Below are 16,213 nucleotides of genomic sequence, written 5' to 3'. Positions count from 1 at the left end.
TAGGTTGCTGGTTTTTTGTTCGTTTTTTTTTTGTGTGTGTGTGTATGGTTGGACTCGATGATCTCAAAGATCCATTCCAACCATGAAGATTCTATGGTTCTATGATTTCCTCTAGTCCTGTCATTATTCACCTGGGAGAAGAGGCCAACACCCACCTCTCTCCAACCTCCTTTCAGGTAGTTGTAGAGGGCAATGAGGTCTCCCCTCAGCCTCCTCTTCTCCAAGCTAAACATGCCCAGCTCCCTCAGCCTCTCCTCATATGACCTGGTCTCCAGACCCCTCACCGGTCTGGTAGCTCTCCTCTGGACATGCTCCAGCACTTCAGTTCTGGGCCCCTCTGTACAGGAGGGACATTGAACACAGTACTCGAGGTGAGGCCTCACCAGTGCCAAGTACAGAGGCACGATCACTTCCCTACTCCTGCTGGCCCCGCTATTCCTGATACAAGTCTTCCAACAAGTTCCTGGAATGCATAGAGGACTACTTCCTCATACAAATGTTAGATGTGCCAACCAGATATGAGGCACTGCTGGACTTGCAACTCATGAACCAAGACCTGCTTTGTAATATCTCGGTTAGTGATAGCCTTGGTTAGTGATATCTTGGTTAGTAATATCTCGGTTAGTGATAGCTTTGCAGTGATCACAATATTGGGGAGTTTGGGATCCTGCTGAGCATGCTGAAGGTTAGCCCAAAGACAAAGGTTTTAGGTTTGAGAAGAACACACTTCAGCTCGCTCAGAGCTCAGCTGGGAGGGATTCCGTGGGAAGCTTCCATGGAGGACAAAGAAGGAAGCAAGTGCTGGGATTTTTTTGAGAATGTTCTCCTGGGAGCACAAAAACAGTTCATCCCCTTTAAAGGGAAGGGAAGCAGGTGGAGCAAGGGACCCCCTTAGCTTAAATACGAGCTTCTGAGTCTGCTTAAAACCAAAAAATAAGCGTATCAAGAGATGGAAAAGTGTACGAATAACCATTGAGAACTTCAAGGGCGTTGCCTGGGCATGCAGAGATGCAATTAGAAAAGCAAAAGCCCAGCTGGAATTGAAATTGGCCAGAGATGTCAAAAAACTACAAGAAAGGGTTCTTCAGGTACATAAGCAACTAGCACAAACAGGAAAGGAAATAGAAGGAAAATATTGGCCTGCTGTTAAACAGAAGAGGTGAATTAGCCACCAACAGTGCTGAAGAGGCAGAGGTTCTCAACACTTTCTTCACCTCTGTCTTTACGAGCACTGTCGGGCCCCAGACTTTGGGAACAAAAATCCAGATTGATGCAACCATAGACCCACCACCAGTGAAGGAAAAGTTGGTATGTGAACTATTACAGAAGCTTGACCCCTACAAATTGATAGGCCCTGACAATATCCACCCAAGAGTGTTAAGAGAGCTAGCTGATGTCGCTGTGAGGCTGCTCTCCATAACCTTTGAGAAGCTGTGGAGATCAGGGGACATCCCAGAAGACTGGAAGAAGACTAATGTCACCCTCATCTATAAGAAGGGCTTAAAGGAGGATCCAGGAAATTATACGCTCATCAGTCTTACTTCAGTCCTGTGAAAGTTATGTAACGAATCCTTCTGAGGGCTATCACAAGACAAATGAAGCACGTGATTGGGAAAAGCCACCACAGATTCATCAAGGGCAAATCATGCTTGACAAACCTGATCACCTTCTATGACAAAGTAACCTGCTCAGCTGATGAGGAGCTAGCGGTGGACACTGGTTACCTGGATTGGTTACCTGGAACCTGGATATGGTTCCCCACAGGTTCCTCCTAGAGAAACTCATGTGTTACAGTCTAGACAAGTGGTCCGTGTGATGGGCAGGGAACTGGCTGACAGGCTACACCCAGAGGGTGGTGATAAATAGCTCTTTTTCAAACTGGCAACCTCTCACAAGTGGGGTCCTCCATGGATCAATACTGGGCCCAACACTGTTTAATATCTTCATAAGTGATCTAGATGATGGGATCAAGTATACCCTGATGAAGTTTGACAATGACACCAAACCGACTGGGGTAGTGGACACTTTGAAAGGGAGAGCACCTTGCAGGAAGACTTGGATAGGATGGAAGAGTAGGCTAACAAGAATCTTACAAAGTTCAACAGGGACAAGTATAAGGTGTTGCAACTGGGAAAACATAATTCAGGAGCACAGTGCAGGCTGAGATCTACCTGGCTGGGGAGCAGCTCTGTGGAAAGGGACCCAGGGGTCCTTGTGGACAACAAGATCAATATGAGTGAGTGGTGTGCAGCAGTGGCAAATAAAGCTGACAGGATGCTGGGTTGCATCAACGAGGGCATCACCAACAGAGATAAAGAAGTCATCATTCCACCGTACTCAGTGCTTTTCAGGCTGCACTTGGAATAATGTGTTCAGTTTTGGTTCCCACTATGCAAAAAAGATGTGGACAGGCTGGAGAGGGCCCAGACAAGGGCCACAAAGATGATTAAAGGACTGGGAAGCCTGTCATATGAGGAAAGGCTGAGAGAATTCAGTTTCTTCAGCCTTGAGAAAAGTAGGCTTAGGGGAGACTTTATCCCCAACATTCCAGTATATAAAGGGTGGCTACAAAAAAGATGGGAAGAGTCACCTGGAAAAGACAGGGGTAATGGGTACAAGTTACTCCTAGGGAGACTCTGACTGGACACAAGAGGAAAATTTTTCACAAAGAGAACTATCAATCAGCCATTGGAATAATCTCCCCAGGGAAGTGGTGGATTCCCCAACATTGGACACTTTTAAGATTCAGCTGGACAAGGTGCTGGGCCATCTTGTCTAGACTGTGCTTTTGCCAAGAAAGGTTTGACCAGATGATCCCTGAGGTCCCTTCTAACTTGGTAATTTATGATTCTATGATTCAAACGGGCTTCACCTCACCACCTGAGGGCTTCATCTGGCATTCTCACTGTACTCCTTAACCAACACAGCCCCTCTAGCAGGAAAGGCAGTATTATAAACTAAATTTCAAAGCAAAATACTTTGTAAGTCACTTATCACAAGAAGTATTCCTGTACATACATCTTATGCCACTCACCGTTTTCAGCTCATGGACAGCTTTTCACTGGGATTACATACACAGATGGCAGACTTGGCTTTCAGTGCTTTTCTCATTTTCTTCCTCCTTTTCTCTGCCTTCCCACCCCATCAGTTTTGGAGACCCTATCATCACAGGCCCTACCTTATGAAAGTGAAGAAGTAACAAGCTTACCTAAAGCAGATGTGATAAATTCAGATTTTTATAGGACGTTTGCCTTAGCAGCACAGAGCATTTGGATTTAATTAAATTCACACCATGCTGCAGTAATACAGTGCACATCAAGAGATAAAGAGATAGCAGACAAAGATGCAGGGGTAGTATTGGGGATTCCTCCCTTCCCTTTCCTCCCCTCAGCACCAGCAGTCTGCCATTCACGAAAGCCTCAGGGAATGCACCATCTTGTGCTTGCCACAAAGAGAGAGGCTGCTGCCTAGCGGTGGCAGAGAAAGACAGAGAATGTACTGCTGTCTCAATTCACCACAGGCAGCTGGGCTGCTGCTCATGGACCAAGGTGGGAAGCAGGGAAGGTCTCCTGGCTCCATCCACCTCCCTCTTGCATCCTCTTGGGCAGCAAATCTTGGTATTAGACTGTGCTAGGGGAGGGTTGGCTCTTTGGCCAGCAGTTGGTACTCAGATGACCATCTCCCTTCTCTTTCAGCAGTGGGCTAGATGGGAGCACACCACCTGCCAGACCCGGCTCACAGGGCTCCACTGGGCAAGCAGAGAGGTCCTACAAAGTCCTGTCAATGAGGAGCCATCAGCACTAACCCAGGGAGCTTCCAGAAGAGCATTAGAGTGGTCCTTACAACACTCCAGCGTATTCTTCAAGAACCTGACAATAAATACAAAATTACCACTGATAAAGCTGGCACATGGCACAAATTCTAGACAAGTGGTAAACATCAATGTGGGTAGAACGGCATTACTGAGCACTAAGCCCATACACAAAAGTTACTTTAAAAAACAAAGAAATGCAGCCACACAAACAGAAATAATTCCTAAGGAGTGGGAGATTGTAAACGTGGTTACAAGAGTGGTTACACCATCTGCAAGGTGCTGAAGTAGCCTGGAAACACAGGACTTCCTAGTGTGACTCCAAAACAAAAAGCACTCTTCCAATCCATAAGCACAGGAGTAGCATATGGGAATAGAAAGGTGATGTTGTCTCTAGGTATGCTACTATAATTCTGGTATCATATTCTACATCCAACACTGATGTCTTCATTTTAAAATGAATGTAGGAAAAGAAAGGAAAAAGGCCGCAGAAATTATCTGAGGGCTGAGGGAAAAAAAATGTCTCGCACTGAGGGCCCTCAGCTGTGGATCAGTTACACAATAAATCTAGTTTAGGAAACCTCAGATCAAATAAAAAATGTTGCAGCTACTTGACACCATGTGCAAAAGCAGGACAAATGAATTTTGCTGGTTTAAATCTGTTCCTAAATTTATGAAAAGGTAATTTGATCTTGACCATCTTCATGATGGATGAAGTATCATGTGTCTCCACCACTCTAACTCTATGTCAGACCAGGTAATGTCTGTTCCCCCATAGCTGGCATAAATCCACCATAAAAACATAAATCCAGCATAAGCACCATATCATGTGCAGTAGCTAATTAATCAGAAATATGATCATGTGCTCCTATCTTATATGGCTCACACTGGTGCGGATGGAAGACCTGACAGCTCTGTACAAGCAAATTGAAAGATGATCTGATTACTGGACAAGTGATATCATGGTAAGAAAATACCAAAGGATACTAAGAAGTACTTTAAATTAGCACAGAGTGAGAAATAACAAGCACCACTGGGAATAAAACAGGGCTAGTCAAATTCAAGCAAGACATTTTAAACACATTGTTTAAGTGATAGTGAAAGCGTTCAGAAGACTACACTACCAAAGAAAACAACAGATTCTCCATAGAAAATGACAGATCCACCATCTTCTGGGGTCTTCAGATCAAGACTTGAAGTTACTCCGAAATACATGCTTCAGTTAAACACAAGCTACTGGGGCAGCACAGCTGGTCATAACACACAGGAAGTCAGAATAACTAGCATAGCAGTGCATTAAAAAAATCTACGTTTCTCCATTATGGACTATATTGTCCTTCTGAGCATACCTCTTATCAAAACTTCCCTTCCACATGCATGTTTGGTGTAATAGATGAGACAAAATTAGGAATTATAAAAGCTTCCCTGTGGAGAGAAAGAAGTCACTAAATTATGTAAGAATATACAATGAAACTTTTCTCTGTTTCATCCAAACATAAAGGAACGCTTAAAAACAGATGTCAGATGATCAATAGCAAAAGTAGGAGTAGATTAACAAAATCTATTTATAATTAAAAGTGGAACAGCTTTATTCACTTCAAAATTTTAAAGTCAGGAAAACTGCAGTAGGCTACATCCATTAAGTAACTGATTTTTTTTATTGGTCAATTGTATGTTTTACTCATTACACCTGCAGTCAATTTGAATCACAAAAGTACCTAAAACTCTTATTGGATTATTAAGATAATAAATTGAAAAAAATATAAAGTCTGGCTGTTATATCAAAGTACTGAACTTCTTTTCAAATGAAATGCCCTAACCCGGTGTGACCAGTACCCCCTGCTCCTAACCCCTGGTAATATGGATAGCATAACCAATGCCATTTTATAAGGCAAACAGCCACAATATGTAAGCGCACTGATCACTTATTCCCCCCTGCCCCGATTCTTTCTACTGTTTTTCCATATTGCGACAAGATAGTTTGCCGACCAGCGTTGTCAGCAGGATGGTGGCACCATTATGGAACAGGGAAGCATAACAGCACATGAGCTTACAAAATCCATCAGCAGCAAGTAGACTTAGACAGGAATTGCTGCTGGATGGCACACCCCGTGATCCCCTGATGGTCAGGGATGCCTCCACCGTCATCTTCTTCCTCCAAGGACTGATTAACTCATGTTCTTTTAGGTAAAGTCTGAGTCTAGATTACAATTATTGTATCATACACTGATTATTAAGAATTTCATCAGATCTGCAGATGGTCCAGGTGACTAAAAAGTACAGGTAAATAAAAATTCTAGATAATATGAAAGCTACACAAATTCTTAGAAACTCTGTTTAACTGTAAGCTACAGTAATTGCTAAAAATTCTGTGTAACAATAAGCTATGCTAACTGCTAGAAACTGTAGATAACAATACGCTATGCTGATTATTAAAATTTTTATGTAGTAATAAAACTCTAATTATAATCACAACCCTGTGGCCACTGGTCATTCTACCAAGGATCCCTTGAAGAACCTGCCTGTCCCCATACCTCAGGTGATACCCCAAAAAAACTCCTAATTCATGATTTTTTGTTGCTCGTTTACATAAAAACAGAGCATTACTATTTAACACAACATTTCAAATATTAATTGATTTGGTAGAATCTCAGAATGGCTTGCACGAGAAGAGGCTGCACACTGTAAGAATAACACTGGAATAACATGCAGTATTGGAAACAAAACTGTTTGTCACACAGACTTGGTTAAAATGAGGGCTTTTATTTTTATAAGTGAAAAAGTATACTCCAGCCACAGATGAGAAGATGCCCAAATTATTTGAGAAAGGCAATGTATGAAAAAAAAATGCTTCTGCCTAAGTCTAGCAGTAATGTTGAAAAAGAAGCCACTGACTCAAAAAATGTATGCATACTGGTAGGGTAACATTTCTTTCAGTTGTCTAGTGGTGCTCGTTGATTTCTGTGGTTCCAAAACAATCAGAAATTCTTGAGAATAGCAGAATGCATTAAATTTAATTTAGTATAACTACATATAATTAATACATTTAGCTTTCTGGGAGACGAATGTGTTATAGGTAGTGTCTCCTCCAGCTGACTTAGTGCAGCAAAGAAAAGACAATGTTAGCGATAACGAATATATCTCTAACATAGTGTTTTAGCACTTTAAACCATTCTCTATTTTAAATTTATCTACAACAGCCTAGAGTTTCTATCCTTAAACTGTCTGTAATTGCAGCTGGATTTTCAATATATTGATTTTGGTTGAGTTGCAAATAATTATTTCTGATCAATTATTACATGACTGTTTTCTATTTCTAGTAAGCAAAATAAAAAATAGAAATAGGAAATGGGGTAAAAAATGGCAAACCAAGTCAGAAAAAGCTTTGCCTCAGAAGCCACATAGCTTTTTACTACATAAGGGCATAACGTGGTCATAGACACTTGCCATTTGTGAAAAGCCAGTTTTTTCCACAAACGGAGAACCAAAAGTCAAATTCCTCATGAAAGAACTCCATAGAAAATGGAAGTGGAGCAGAAGATAAAACACACTTGGCTTGATATGTCAGAAGATACATTCTGCTGATACGCTCCAGAACCAAGTCCCTCCAACTGCAGAACCAGGTGCCAATTGTACAGCTATGTCACTTCAAAGTTATCACCAACAGTGGGTGAAAACTCTACTTTTTCTTTGAGCTCCTGATTAGTAAATACAGAATTAATTAGAGTTACAGCATTCATTGACATCTGATATGACAAAGTTTTTAAAAGGAAAAAAAATAAAAACAAATTGGTATTTTTCTAGTGAAGTGGGAATGGCGAATTGAGCATAAAGAACCAACTTTCCTGTTGTGGTAGAGAAAGCCTGCAGTGACTTTGTGTTTTCCTGTGCTAACTGCACAGCAATGCGGCTCATTCAGTCCTTGCGCCCTCACTGCTGTAGTGGTTTTGCATGCGGGCCATCCTCACGCGTGTTCCCACCGATTGCTGTGGCGGCCGGCGCCGCTCCCGCCGCTGCACACGCTGCGCTTCTCCTGCTCGCAACAAGCAACTTGCCGTGTTCCTTCACATCTATTTGCATTAGTTTCATCAAAAACTTTGCTCCGTCTTAGCGAAACCTCGTTCTATCATTTTTATATTTTTTTTAAAGCTAAAATCCAAAGCATGTATCATCTCCCCTGCTTCAAGTACCACCTGCTCCTACCCCCAGCGGCCAGGGGACGGGGGAGAGATGCCGACCCGAGGCCCCCGCTACGCTCCGAGCAAAGCCCAGGGGCGCGAATGAAGCTGCTCCCGCTCCCTCCCGCTGGCGATCGTCAGAAGGACCGCGCCTGACCCGGCAGGGAGAGATGCTGCCACCAAGACCTGCCCCAGCCCCACCGCCCACACGGCCCCGGCTGCGCCCATTCCCGCAGCCTCCCTGGGTTTATCGTTTCTCCCCGTTTCCCGAGGGGAGGCCGCAGCTCTTCGCAGCCGCCGCTCGCCCCCGGAGCGCCCGTGTCGGAGCGGCTCCGGGCGGTGGGGGGCGGGATGGTGGGGGGGATTGGGGGGAGGGGGGGACTGCGGGAGCCCTGCCCGGCGGCGGTACCTGTAGAAGTAGTGCCAGCAGAAGAGGCAGCAGAGGAGGCGGCAGCCGAGGGGCTCGAGGCGGGGCGGGCTGCGCAGCGCCAGCAGCAGCGCGGGCACCAGGAAGGAGGGCAGCTCCTGCAGGAACCAGGCGCAGCGCGCCGGCAGCCGGCCCCGCGGCCGGCACAGCCGCTCCTCGTGCTTCCCGTAGCGGGACGGCACCCGGAGGTACAGCGAGAGCTGCAGCAGCGCCAGGGCGCCCAGCAGCGAGCTGAGGGCCAACACCAGGCTGGGGAAGCACTGCATGCTCGGGGGCGGGTGGGGGCGCCGGGCAGCGCGGGGCACCTAGGCAAACAGCCCTCGGCCAGCGCCAGCCCCGGCCTTATTAGAGCCGCGGCCGTCACCCCGCCCCGCCGCGCTGCCTCCCATCGGCCGGGCTCGGCAGAGGGCGCAGCCCCTCTTGCCGGGGCGGGCGAGGCGCCCCAGCCCGCCCCGAGGGGAGCTGCCCCCCGCCGGGCCCGCTGCGGTCCCTCCCTCAGCCGACCGGCTGGCGGCCCCTCCGCCGGGCGCGGCCCGGGGGGTGACGGGCGGCGGTTGGCGGGCGGCGGCTGGCGGCCGTTGGCGGGCGGCGCGAGGGCGGGCGCTGAAGGGGCGGGGGTCTCGCGGGGGCGTCTGAGGGGAGACGGGGCGGCCCAGAGGTGTTGGGTGTGTGATTCCCAGCAGGAGGCGATTGCTCCCGGTAAGCTGGGAGCGGCGGCGTTTCCTTCCCCTCTGGCCCCGGGGAGGTGTTGGCCCCGGGGAGGTGTTGCAAAGGCTTTGGCACATGGCGGCCTGGCTGTCCCAGGCTGTGGAGCGCGGTGTGACTTCTGGGTCACCCAGGCACGAGGCCGTTGGCAGGCCCTGAAACGATGTAACCCAGCCTGCGGTGCTTCTGTCACGGCGAATGGCGGTCACTCACCTGGGGGTCTGCGATGGGCTGGCTGAGCAGCCTTCTGGTAGCCGGGAGTGCCGCTGCTCCATTCGCGTGCAGGTGGAAAGGCAGAGAGGTGCTAAAGGCCAGGTGAAAATTAACAAATGTAGGTGCCCGTGGTAGGATGAGGGAAACCCAGTCCAAAGCCTACGAGTCTGGCAACTCCAGATGATATTTGGCATAACCAAGCCATGCTTAAACTTTCAAAGTGTCCCAAGTTTTAGTGAAGATGGTCCTGATATAAGTGCTAGCTTTGGGATAGGCTCAGAAAGCCTGCTGTCTCAACCACATGAAGCAGTTTTGACAACAGTTCGCCTAAAACTACAGTCCAGGAATTAGGCTTTTCTTTTCTTGTTTCCTCAGGGATCTTCATTTGGTAAGGATTGTCAGGGCATTGAATTTCTGTAGGAGGGCTAACAGAACATTAAACTCTATTGTTACTGGCCCTTACAGCGTATCACCTCAAGGCCATGAATTACGATTGCATCCATCTCATTTTGCATCTTCACTTGAAAAAGCAGCTGGATCCAGCTCCACAAAGGACTGGACACCACACAAAATGCTCTTGTGGAGCAGAGGTGCTAATTGTTTTTTATTCAAGGTCTGAGTGGTGAATGCGCTAATGTGGGATGTGGGAGACTTGGGTTCGATTGCCTCCTCTGTTTAAGGGGATTCTGTTTCTGCAGAGGCTGGCCAAACCACCAGGCTACAGACTGTCCTGTAGTCCAGGAGGCACTTGTACTGTTAGGTTGGCTATTCTATGGGGCAGTTACTTAGAGGAGCAGAGCTCTTTCAGCCATGGACAATTTCTCTGTTATCATTGTGGAGTGTTGTAGTCGCTAAGGTCATGTTTGTTGCAGTAAGTAAAACAGGTCAAGGCTTTTCTGGCATCAAAGATGTGTGGCATATTATGGCTGTCAGCCACATGCCAGAGCACTCTGCCCCCACAGAAGATGCCTGTCTGCCTCCAAGCTGCCTGCTGGAGATAGCCTCGGGCACATACCATTTCCCAGCTGTGTATAAAAGAGTGCTAGGTGGGCTGGACCAGAACTGTGCTAGCTATGCTGGCCATAAAACTGTATAGATCATAGCAGGCTATTGGCATCGGCACCTGTGTTCAAGCAGCAGTTCCTGGCTGTGAACTGTCAGTGGAGGAAGGTGTCTGTAAGAAAGATTTTAGAAATCTAAGGTTGGGTCTGAATTAGGAAGAAGTGCAGTCCAAAAGAAATGTCTCTGTAGCAAAACAGCTGGATATGAGGACCCAGCATCCATAATATGCAAGTTTCACGGGGAATTACTTCAAACTACCTCTAGTCTGATCCCCTGAATTGAACACACATTAGTGGTAGACGCACATTAGGGGCATTCATGGAGTGCATCTTCTGGCTTAGTTTCATCCGAAGGAGAACCAGTGATGGACTAGGACTGTTTGATGAAGCAAACCAAAGCTCAGTAATTAGTTGGGGATGATTGCGGGAATCACTTCAAAAGTATGTGTTGGGTTCAAAGGGTTGCAAAAAAAAAACCCAAAAAACTCAAAGGGTTGCAGTCAATGGCTCAATGTCCATGTGGAAACCAGTGACGAGTGGTGTTCCTCAGGAGTCAGTACTGGGACCAGTGCTGTTTAACATCTTTGTCAGCGACATGGACAGTGGGATTGAGTGCAGCCTCAGCAACTTTGCTGTTGACACCAAGCTGTGTGGAGCACTCAACACTCTGGATGGAAGGGATGCCTTCCAGAGGGACCTGGACAGGCTTGAGAGGTGGGCCTGTGCGAGCCTCATGAAGTTCAGCCAGGCCAAGTGCCAGGTCCTGCACCTGGGACATGGCAATCCCCGGCACAAATACAGGTTAGGCAAAGAATGGCTTGAGAGCAGCCCTGAGGAGAAGGACTTGGGGGTGTTGGTGGATGAGAAGCTCAACATGAGCCGTCAATGTGCACTTGCAGCCCAGAAAGCCAACCACATCCTGGGCTGCATCAAAAGAAGCATGGCCAGCAGGTCAAGGGAGGTGATTCTGCCCCTCTACTCCGCTCTGGTGAGACCCCACCTGGAGTACTGCATGCAGCTCTGGAGTCCTCAGCACAAGAAGGACATGGACCTGTTGGAACAGGTCCAGCAGAGGGCCACAGAGATGATCAGAGGGCTGGAGCACCTCTCCTATGAAGACAGGCTGAGAGAGTTGGGGTGGTTCAGCCTGGAGAAGAGAAGGGTCCAGGGAGACCTTATAGCAGCTTTGCAGTACCTGAAGGGGGCTTACAGGAAAGGTGGGGAGGGACTCTTTATCAGGGAGTGTAGCAACAGGAGGAGGGGTAATGGTTTTAAACTGAAAGAGGGTAGATTCAGATTGGATATTAGGAAGAAATTCTTTACTGTGAGGGTGGTGAGGCACTGGAACAGGTTGCCCGGAGAAGTTGTGGGTGCCCCATCCCTGGAAGTGTTCAAGGCCAGGCTGGATGGGGCTTTGAGCAGCCTGGTCTAGTGGGAGGTGTCCCTGCCCAGGGCAGGGGGGTTGATACTAGGTGATCTTTAAGGTCCCTTCCAACCCGAACCATTCTGTGATTCTATGATTCAAACCAAAAATCTGAAGGAAGCACAGCATAAGAACTAGATGGGGCTGTGATCTTGAGCACAGCACTGGTGGGTTCAGATAGTCCCCTGCTCATCATCCAGGTTCGTCTGATTCAAGCTGAAAGGGCTTAGTTCTACTCATTTACAGAGTAAAAGACAAATGGGGTATGAATTCTTTTAATGTTTAAACAGTGAGCTAGTCACATAGAAACTACTTCTAGTCCACGGAGATAAAGAGGCACTTTTAAGGTGAGATTCATCTCATCCAAAGAGGTAATAAAACAGATAAATGAATCATAATGTAGAAAAGCCTGTTTCTCTCCGTTGGCTTTAAAAGATGTCTAGACAAATGTGTCAGGAGAACTGAATCCCACTCTTGCTATATAAGTTAGAGCTCTGAAGTAATATCTGTGAACAGACACTCCTCTAAGTTAAGTACCACAGAATTTATGTTCGTTGTTGAAAACAAGCACTGGGTGATTATTCATCACATTCAACCACTGCACAAATCTTCCCCCGAGAATTCCTTCTTCTTGCCTAAGTACCACACCAGGAATTGCGATGAGAAAGGTGAAAGCAGTGCTGCAGAAGCCTTCTTTGTATACATCAGTGCGTTTTGAGAAGGCGGCAAGGTGCAGTGCTGGAAGAGTGTGGTTTGTATAAAATCACCAAAACTTTATTTTAAACCAAACTTTAGTTTTCCCTTGGGTGTGCATGTGGATATTCATTTCACCAGCCCAAAGGAGCACCAGGCAGTAATGCATCTTGACCTGGAATTATCTCAAACCAGCATGATCAAGCTACAAAACACAGACCATTTAATTCAGACTTTTTCTCCTCCAGTAAATTACAGATATTCTGAATGCTTTTTTTATGTGTCAAGAGTAAATAATTCAGTGGGAGTATTTGTTGGAAAAAAATACTTCAACGCTAAAGTGTTCGCAGGCCTGCTCAAATTGAAGGGAGAGGGGAAAAACATACAGTCTAAGCCCTGTTTGCATATCTGATAAAACTTGAGAACTCTTGGCTTTTTTTATCTTTGAAGAGAAAAATCCAACTCTTCTGAACAACTGAATTGTACAAAATATACAGGAGGTACAAAATTAGGTATGTCAGAGGTAAAAATTTATAAATAGGAATTATCTGGAGAAAAACAGTGGGTCACGTAAATCTAGAGGTCTGTGGATTTAAGAGGTTTTTCAGAAGAAAATTATAGATGGAAGTCAAGATGGGTTTGTACTACTGCAGGTCTCTCCCCTGAGTTCAGGAGGTAGCCAAGAATCAGTATGGCCCACTGCAGGATCTCAGGGTGGCCGGAGTGTAGCATTCTCAAAGCGCAGCCTGCCGCCTTCTGACACGCCTGTGCCTCCTCTGATATCATGGTGTATGTCCCTGCTCTGGTAGCTCTGGGTGAGAACAGAATAGTTCTGTTGATTGCCTTTCTGCAGTCCACAGACACGTCTTATCTGAGAGACCTCCTGTAAACCAGAATCAGAGCACAGTGGAAGTAAAAAGTGGTCTGTCACTTTTAACAAAAGGACCTGGAGCTTGGGTGTAGAGAGTACTATTAGGTGTGCAGCCCTTTCAGTTGCACATATAATTTTAAGGATTAAGTTCTGAATGAGAACACTCAGAAAGATAAACAGTTGCATAAGGTAGTTCCTTAGATCTCCCAAAAGTTTATGTGCACTGGTACAATTTTGAACAAATCTCTTTCCAGTGCTGACATGAATGTAGCTAGGCTGAATTTAAGAAACATTGTCAGCCATCAGCTGCTGCTGACACTTTGTTTTACATCATATGTACCCTGCACTGAATAAGAAACTGTTCATTTCCTCATGGTTCATTTCCTATTGTGCTATCCTTGTGTAATTTTTGATTTCACAAGAGCACAGAGTTAATAATCCAATATAGACATTTCCCTCTCAGTCACAAGTAGTCTTTTAGTACTTAGCAGGAATTGTCATCTACTGACATAAGAAGCTGCATGACTGTCACTTTCATATGTTAGATCCAGCAGGTGAAATTTAAAACATTTTAAAAAAGAGAAAATTCTTTTCATCTTCCTTCAGTCAAAGATGTTGGTGCATAGAAAGAGTAGGAACGAAAAAACATGTGGTTAGTAAAACTACATTTTTAAAGGCTGGTTCTGTGACTTATGCAAGCAACTGTAGGAAAGCAATTAGAACTGCAGAAGCGTGCATTAATTTGGCTTGTGAAATTTAATAAATAAGCCGCTGCTGTTGTTTGTACTCCTAACACTGACGGAAGTGTGAGAATAGGTTTTGAGAAAGACAGGGCAGGTTACTCCAGCATGTGTGAAGAAGAAGGAATAAATCTCTTGAAGGATTAACTTTAACCTAGTGCACATAGAGTTTTGCAGCAAGTTATTTTTAATAGTGTGTTCACATCATTACTGGGATGAATATAAAAACTATGACAAACAAAAGCCCACAAACAATAGGGAGAGACTTAACATTTTAAGGCTGTCTTTCCTTTTACTTCAGATTTTCTTGATCAGCATCTATATAAATCAGCCACGAGACTGGAATCTGAACCCCAGTTCTCTCCTTCAATTCATTTTATCTAGTGACATTCTTGCTGTGTTGTCTGGTTTTCATATTCTGATCCCTGACAACACAGTTCTTTCAGCAGAGAAGGAAGACACCTTTATACCCACACTGCCCCACCTATTCCAGTTTGTTAGCACTAAAACATCCTAGCCACTGAATGTTACGAGAAGATGAAGAAACACGCTCAAGTTAACTGTCTGGGCATTGAAACTGAGCCAGAGAATCACAGAATGAAAAGCAGGGGGAGCCTGAGGAGCACAAGAGAATTTTCCTCATCTGATGTCTGGTGTAAAGGACTGAGTCCACACAGCACAGAACTGCAGTTTCTGCGCTCACCAGAAGCTGGGACATTGTTGTTGCAGACAGTTTATCCTGGGAAATTAGCTATAAACTCAAACATGTTTCTCCTGATCATTGTAAACCACATATTTTCAAAGTCTTCTTGCTTGGCATGTCCCAGATGGGAAGGCCACCTCCTGACATGTTTCATGTGAATGCTACAAAGCTTGGGGGTGCTGGAGCAGCTCAAAGAAAATGTCACTACTTTTTTAGCGTGGTTAGTTACTTTCTTTTCAGAAACAGTTGAATTGTTGGCTGACCTTTTCCAAAAGCTTTGAGCAGGCACCAAACTTGGAAAACCGCAGACTGTATGGTTAGAGCTGGTAAAGTTATAAACAACATAAGATGTGGCCTAACAATTGTTAATGATTTTTGGTATTTTTTCCCCCTACCTGCCATGTATGGAAGTAATAAATGAGATAGAGCAGCCCCTATGCTGCTATGTTTTCCTGACTGAATCCCAGCAGCAGGGGTTGCCACTGTACCACTGTTGCTGCCTGCCCAGCCTATGATTCAGTGGTGTGGGTGGTCTGAGTCAGCAGTGTGTGCACCTTGTAGAAACTCAGGCTGTGCTGGATTGCTGGGCAGATGCTTTCCCTGGAACTCCTAGGCCCTTTCCTGTTAAAATCAGGGACCTGCCTGGAGTGTGACACAGCTTCCAGCTGATGCAACTGGATTTCTCCTCTGTGGAAATGGAGAGTCCAGGAAGGGGACAGGACCTGGACAAAATAGGGCTGGTGTCCTGAGGCTGGAGTCAGCTGGGTAGTAAACTCTGAGTACCCAGGTCCTGCAGATACATATTTATGCCTCAGTTGCCTGTGTAGGGCCTGCTTCCGACCATGTAAATTAGAGAGGGTTTGGGTTCTGAGCTCTCTTGATGGTTAGCAAGTCCCAAACCAGCAAATTTGATGAATGCTTTAGGTTTGTGGCTTGCTAAACATCTAGCAATTGTTTTGTGTGACTGGGAGGCATGGAAAGTTTTGTTTTCTCACCAGCAAGCACCAACCTTTCTAGCTGGCTGTGCTGTTTCATTTTGCCTGTTTGCTTTGTACTGAGGCAGCAGTCCCACTTTGGCTTCTCTGAGCCACTCCAGTATCCAAATTACCTCCTGAAGGCTCTCCCATATCTAAGGAGACTCCATAGGTGGAATTTGAACTGCAGCAATCCTCAGATGCTAGAAAACCATAGGTAGCCTGCGACAAACCAGGTAGTCCAAGCCCTTACAGAAAGATAGAGTAGGCTGCTTGGGTAGTTCAGCGTGATACACAAGACCATTGTCATGAATATATCTATATGATCATCTGGTTTTACTGTATAGTATCTTGAACTCTCAGAACTGTGATAGCACAGCAGTATTAATGTTCTGCCTGTCAGTACTTTATAGC

The 16,213-nt window shown here is 45.9% G+C and overlaps 1 protein-coding gene across 1 annotated transcript in view; it reads right to left on the bottom strand.

Annotated features, from left to right (window-relative positions):
• Window positions 1–8,688, bottom strand: part of SRD5A2 (steroid 5 alpha-reductase 2) — a 30,325-nt gene extending 21,637 nt beyond the window's left edge. The window contains exon 1 of the mRNA XM_054196416.1: window positions 8,399–8,688. Coding sequence (XP_054052391.1) covers window positions 8,399–8,682 — 284 coding nt within the window. The 5' untranslated portion in view covers window positions 8,683–8,688. The remainder of the gene's footprint in view (window positions 1–8,398) is intronic.
• Between the last annotated feature and the right edge of the window lie 7,525 nt (window positions 8,689–16,213).

The sequence above is a fragment of the Rissa tridactyla genome, chromosome 3, assembly GCF_028500815.1.
Source record: "Rissa tridactyla isolate bRisTri1 chromosome 3, bRisTri1.patW.cur.20221130, whole genome shotgun sequence".
In the NCBI taxonomy this organism is placed as follows: Eukaryota; Metazoa; Chordata; class Aves; order Charadriiformes; family Laridae; genus Rissa; species Rissa tridactyla.
This window is presented reverse-complemented; position numbering and strand designations above follow the sequence as displayed.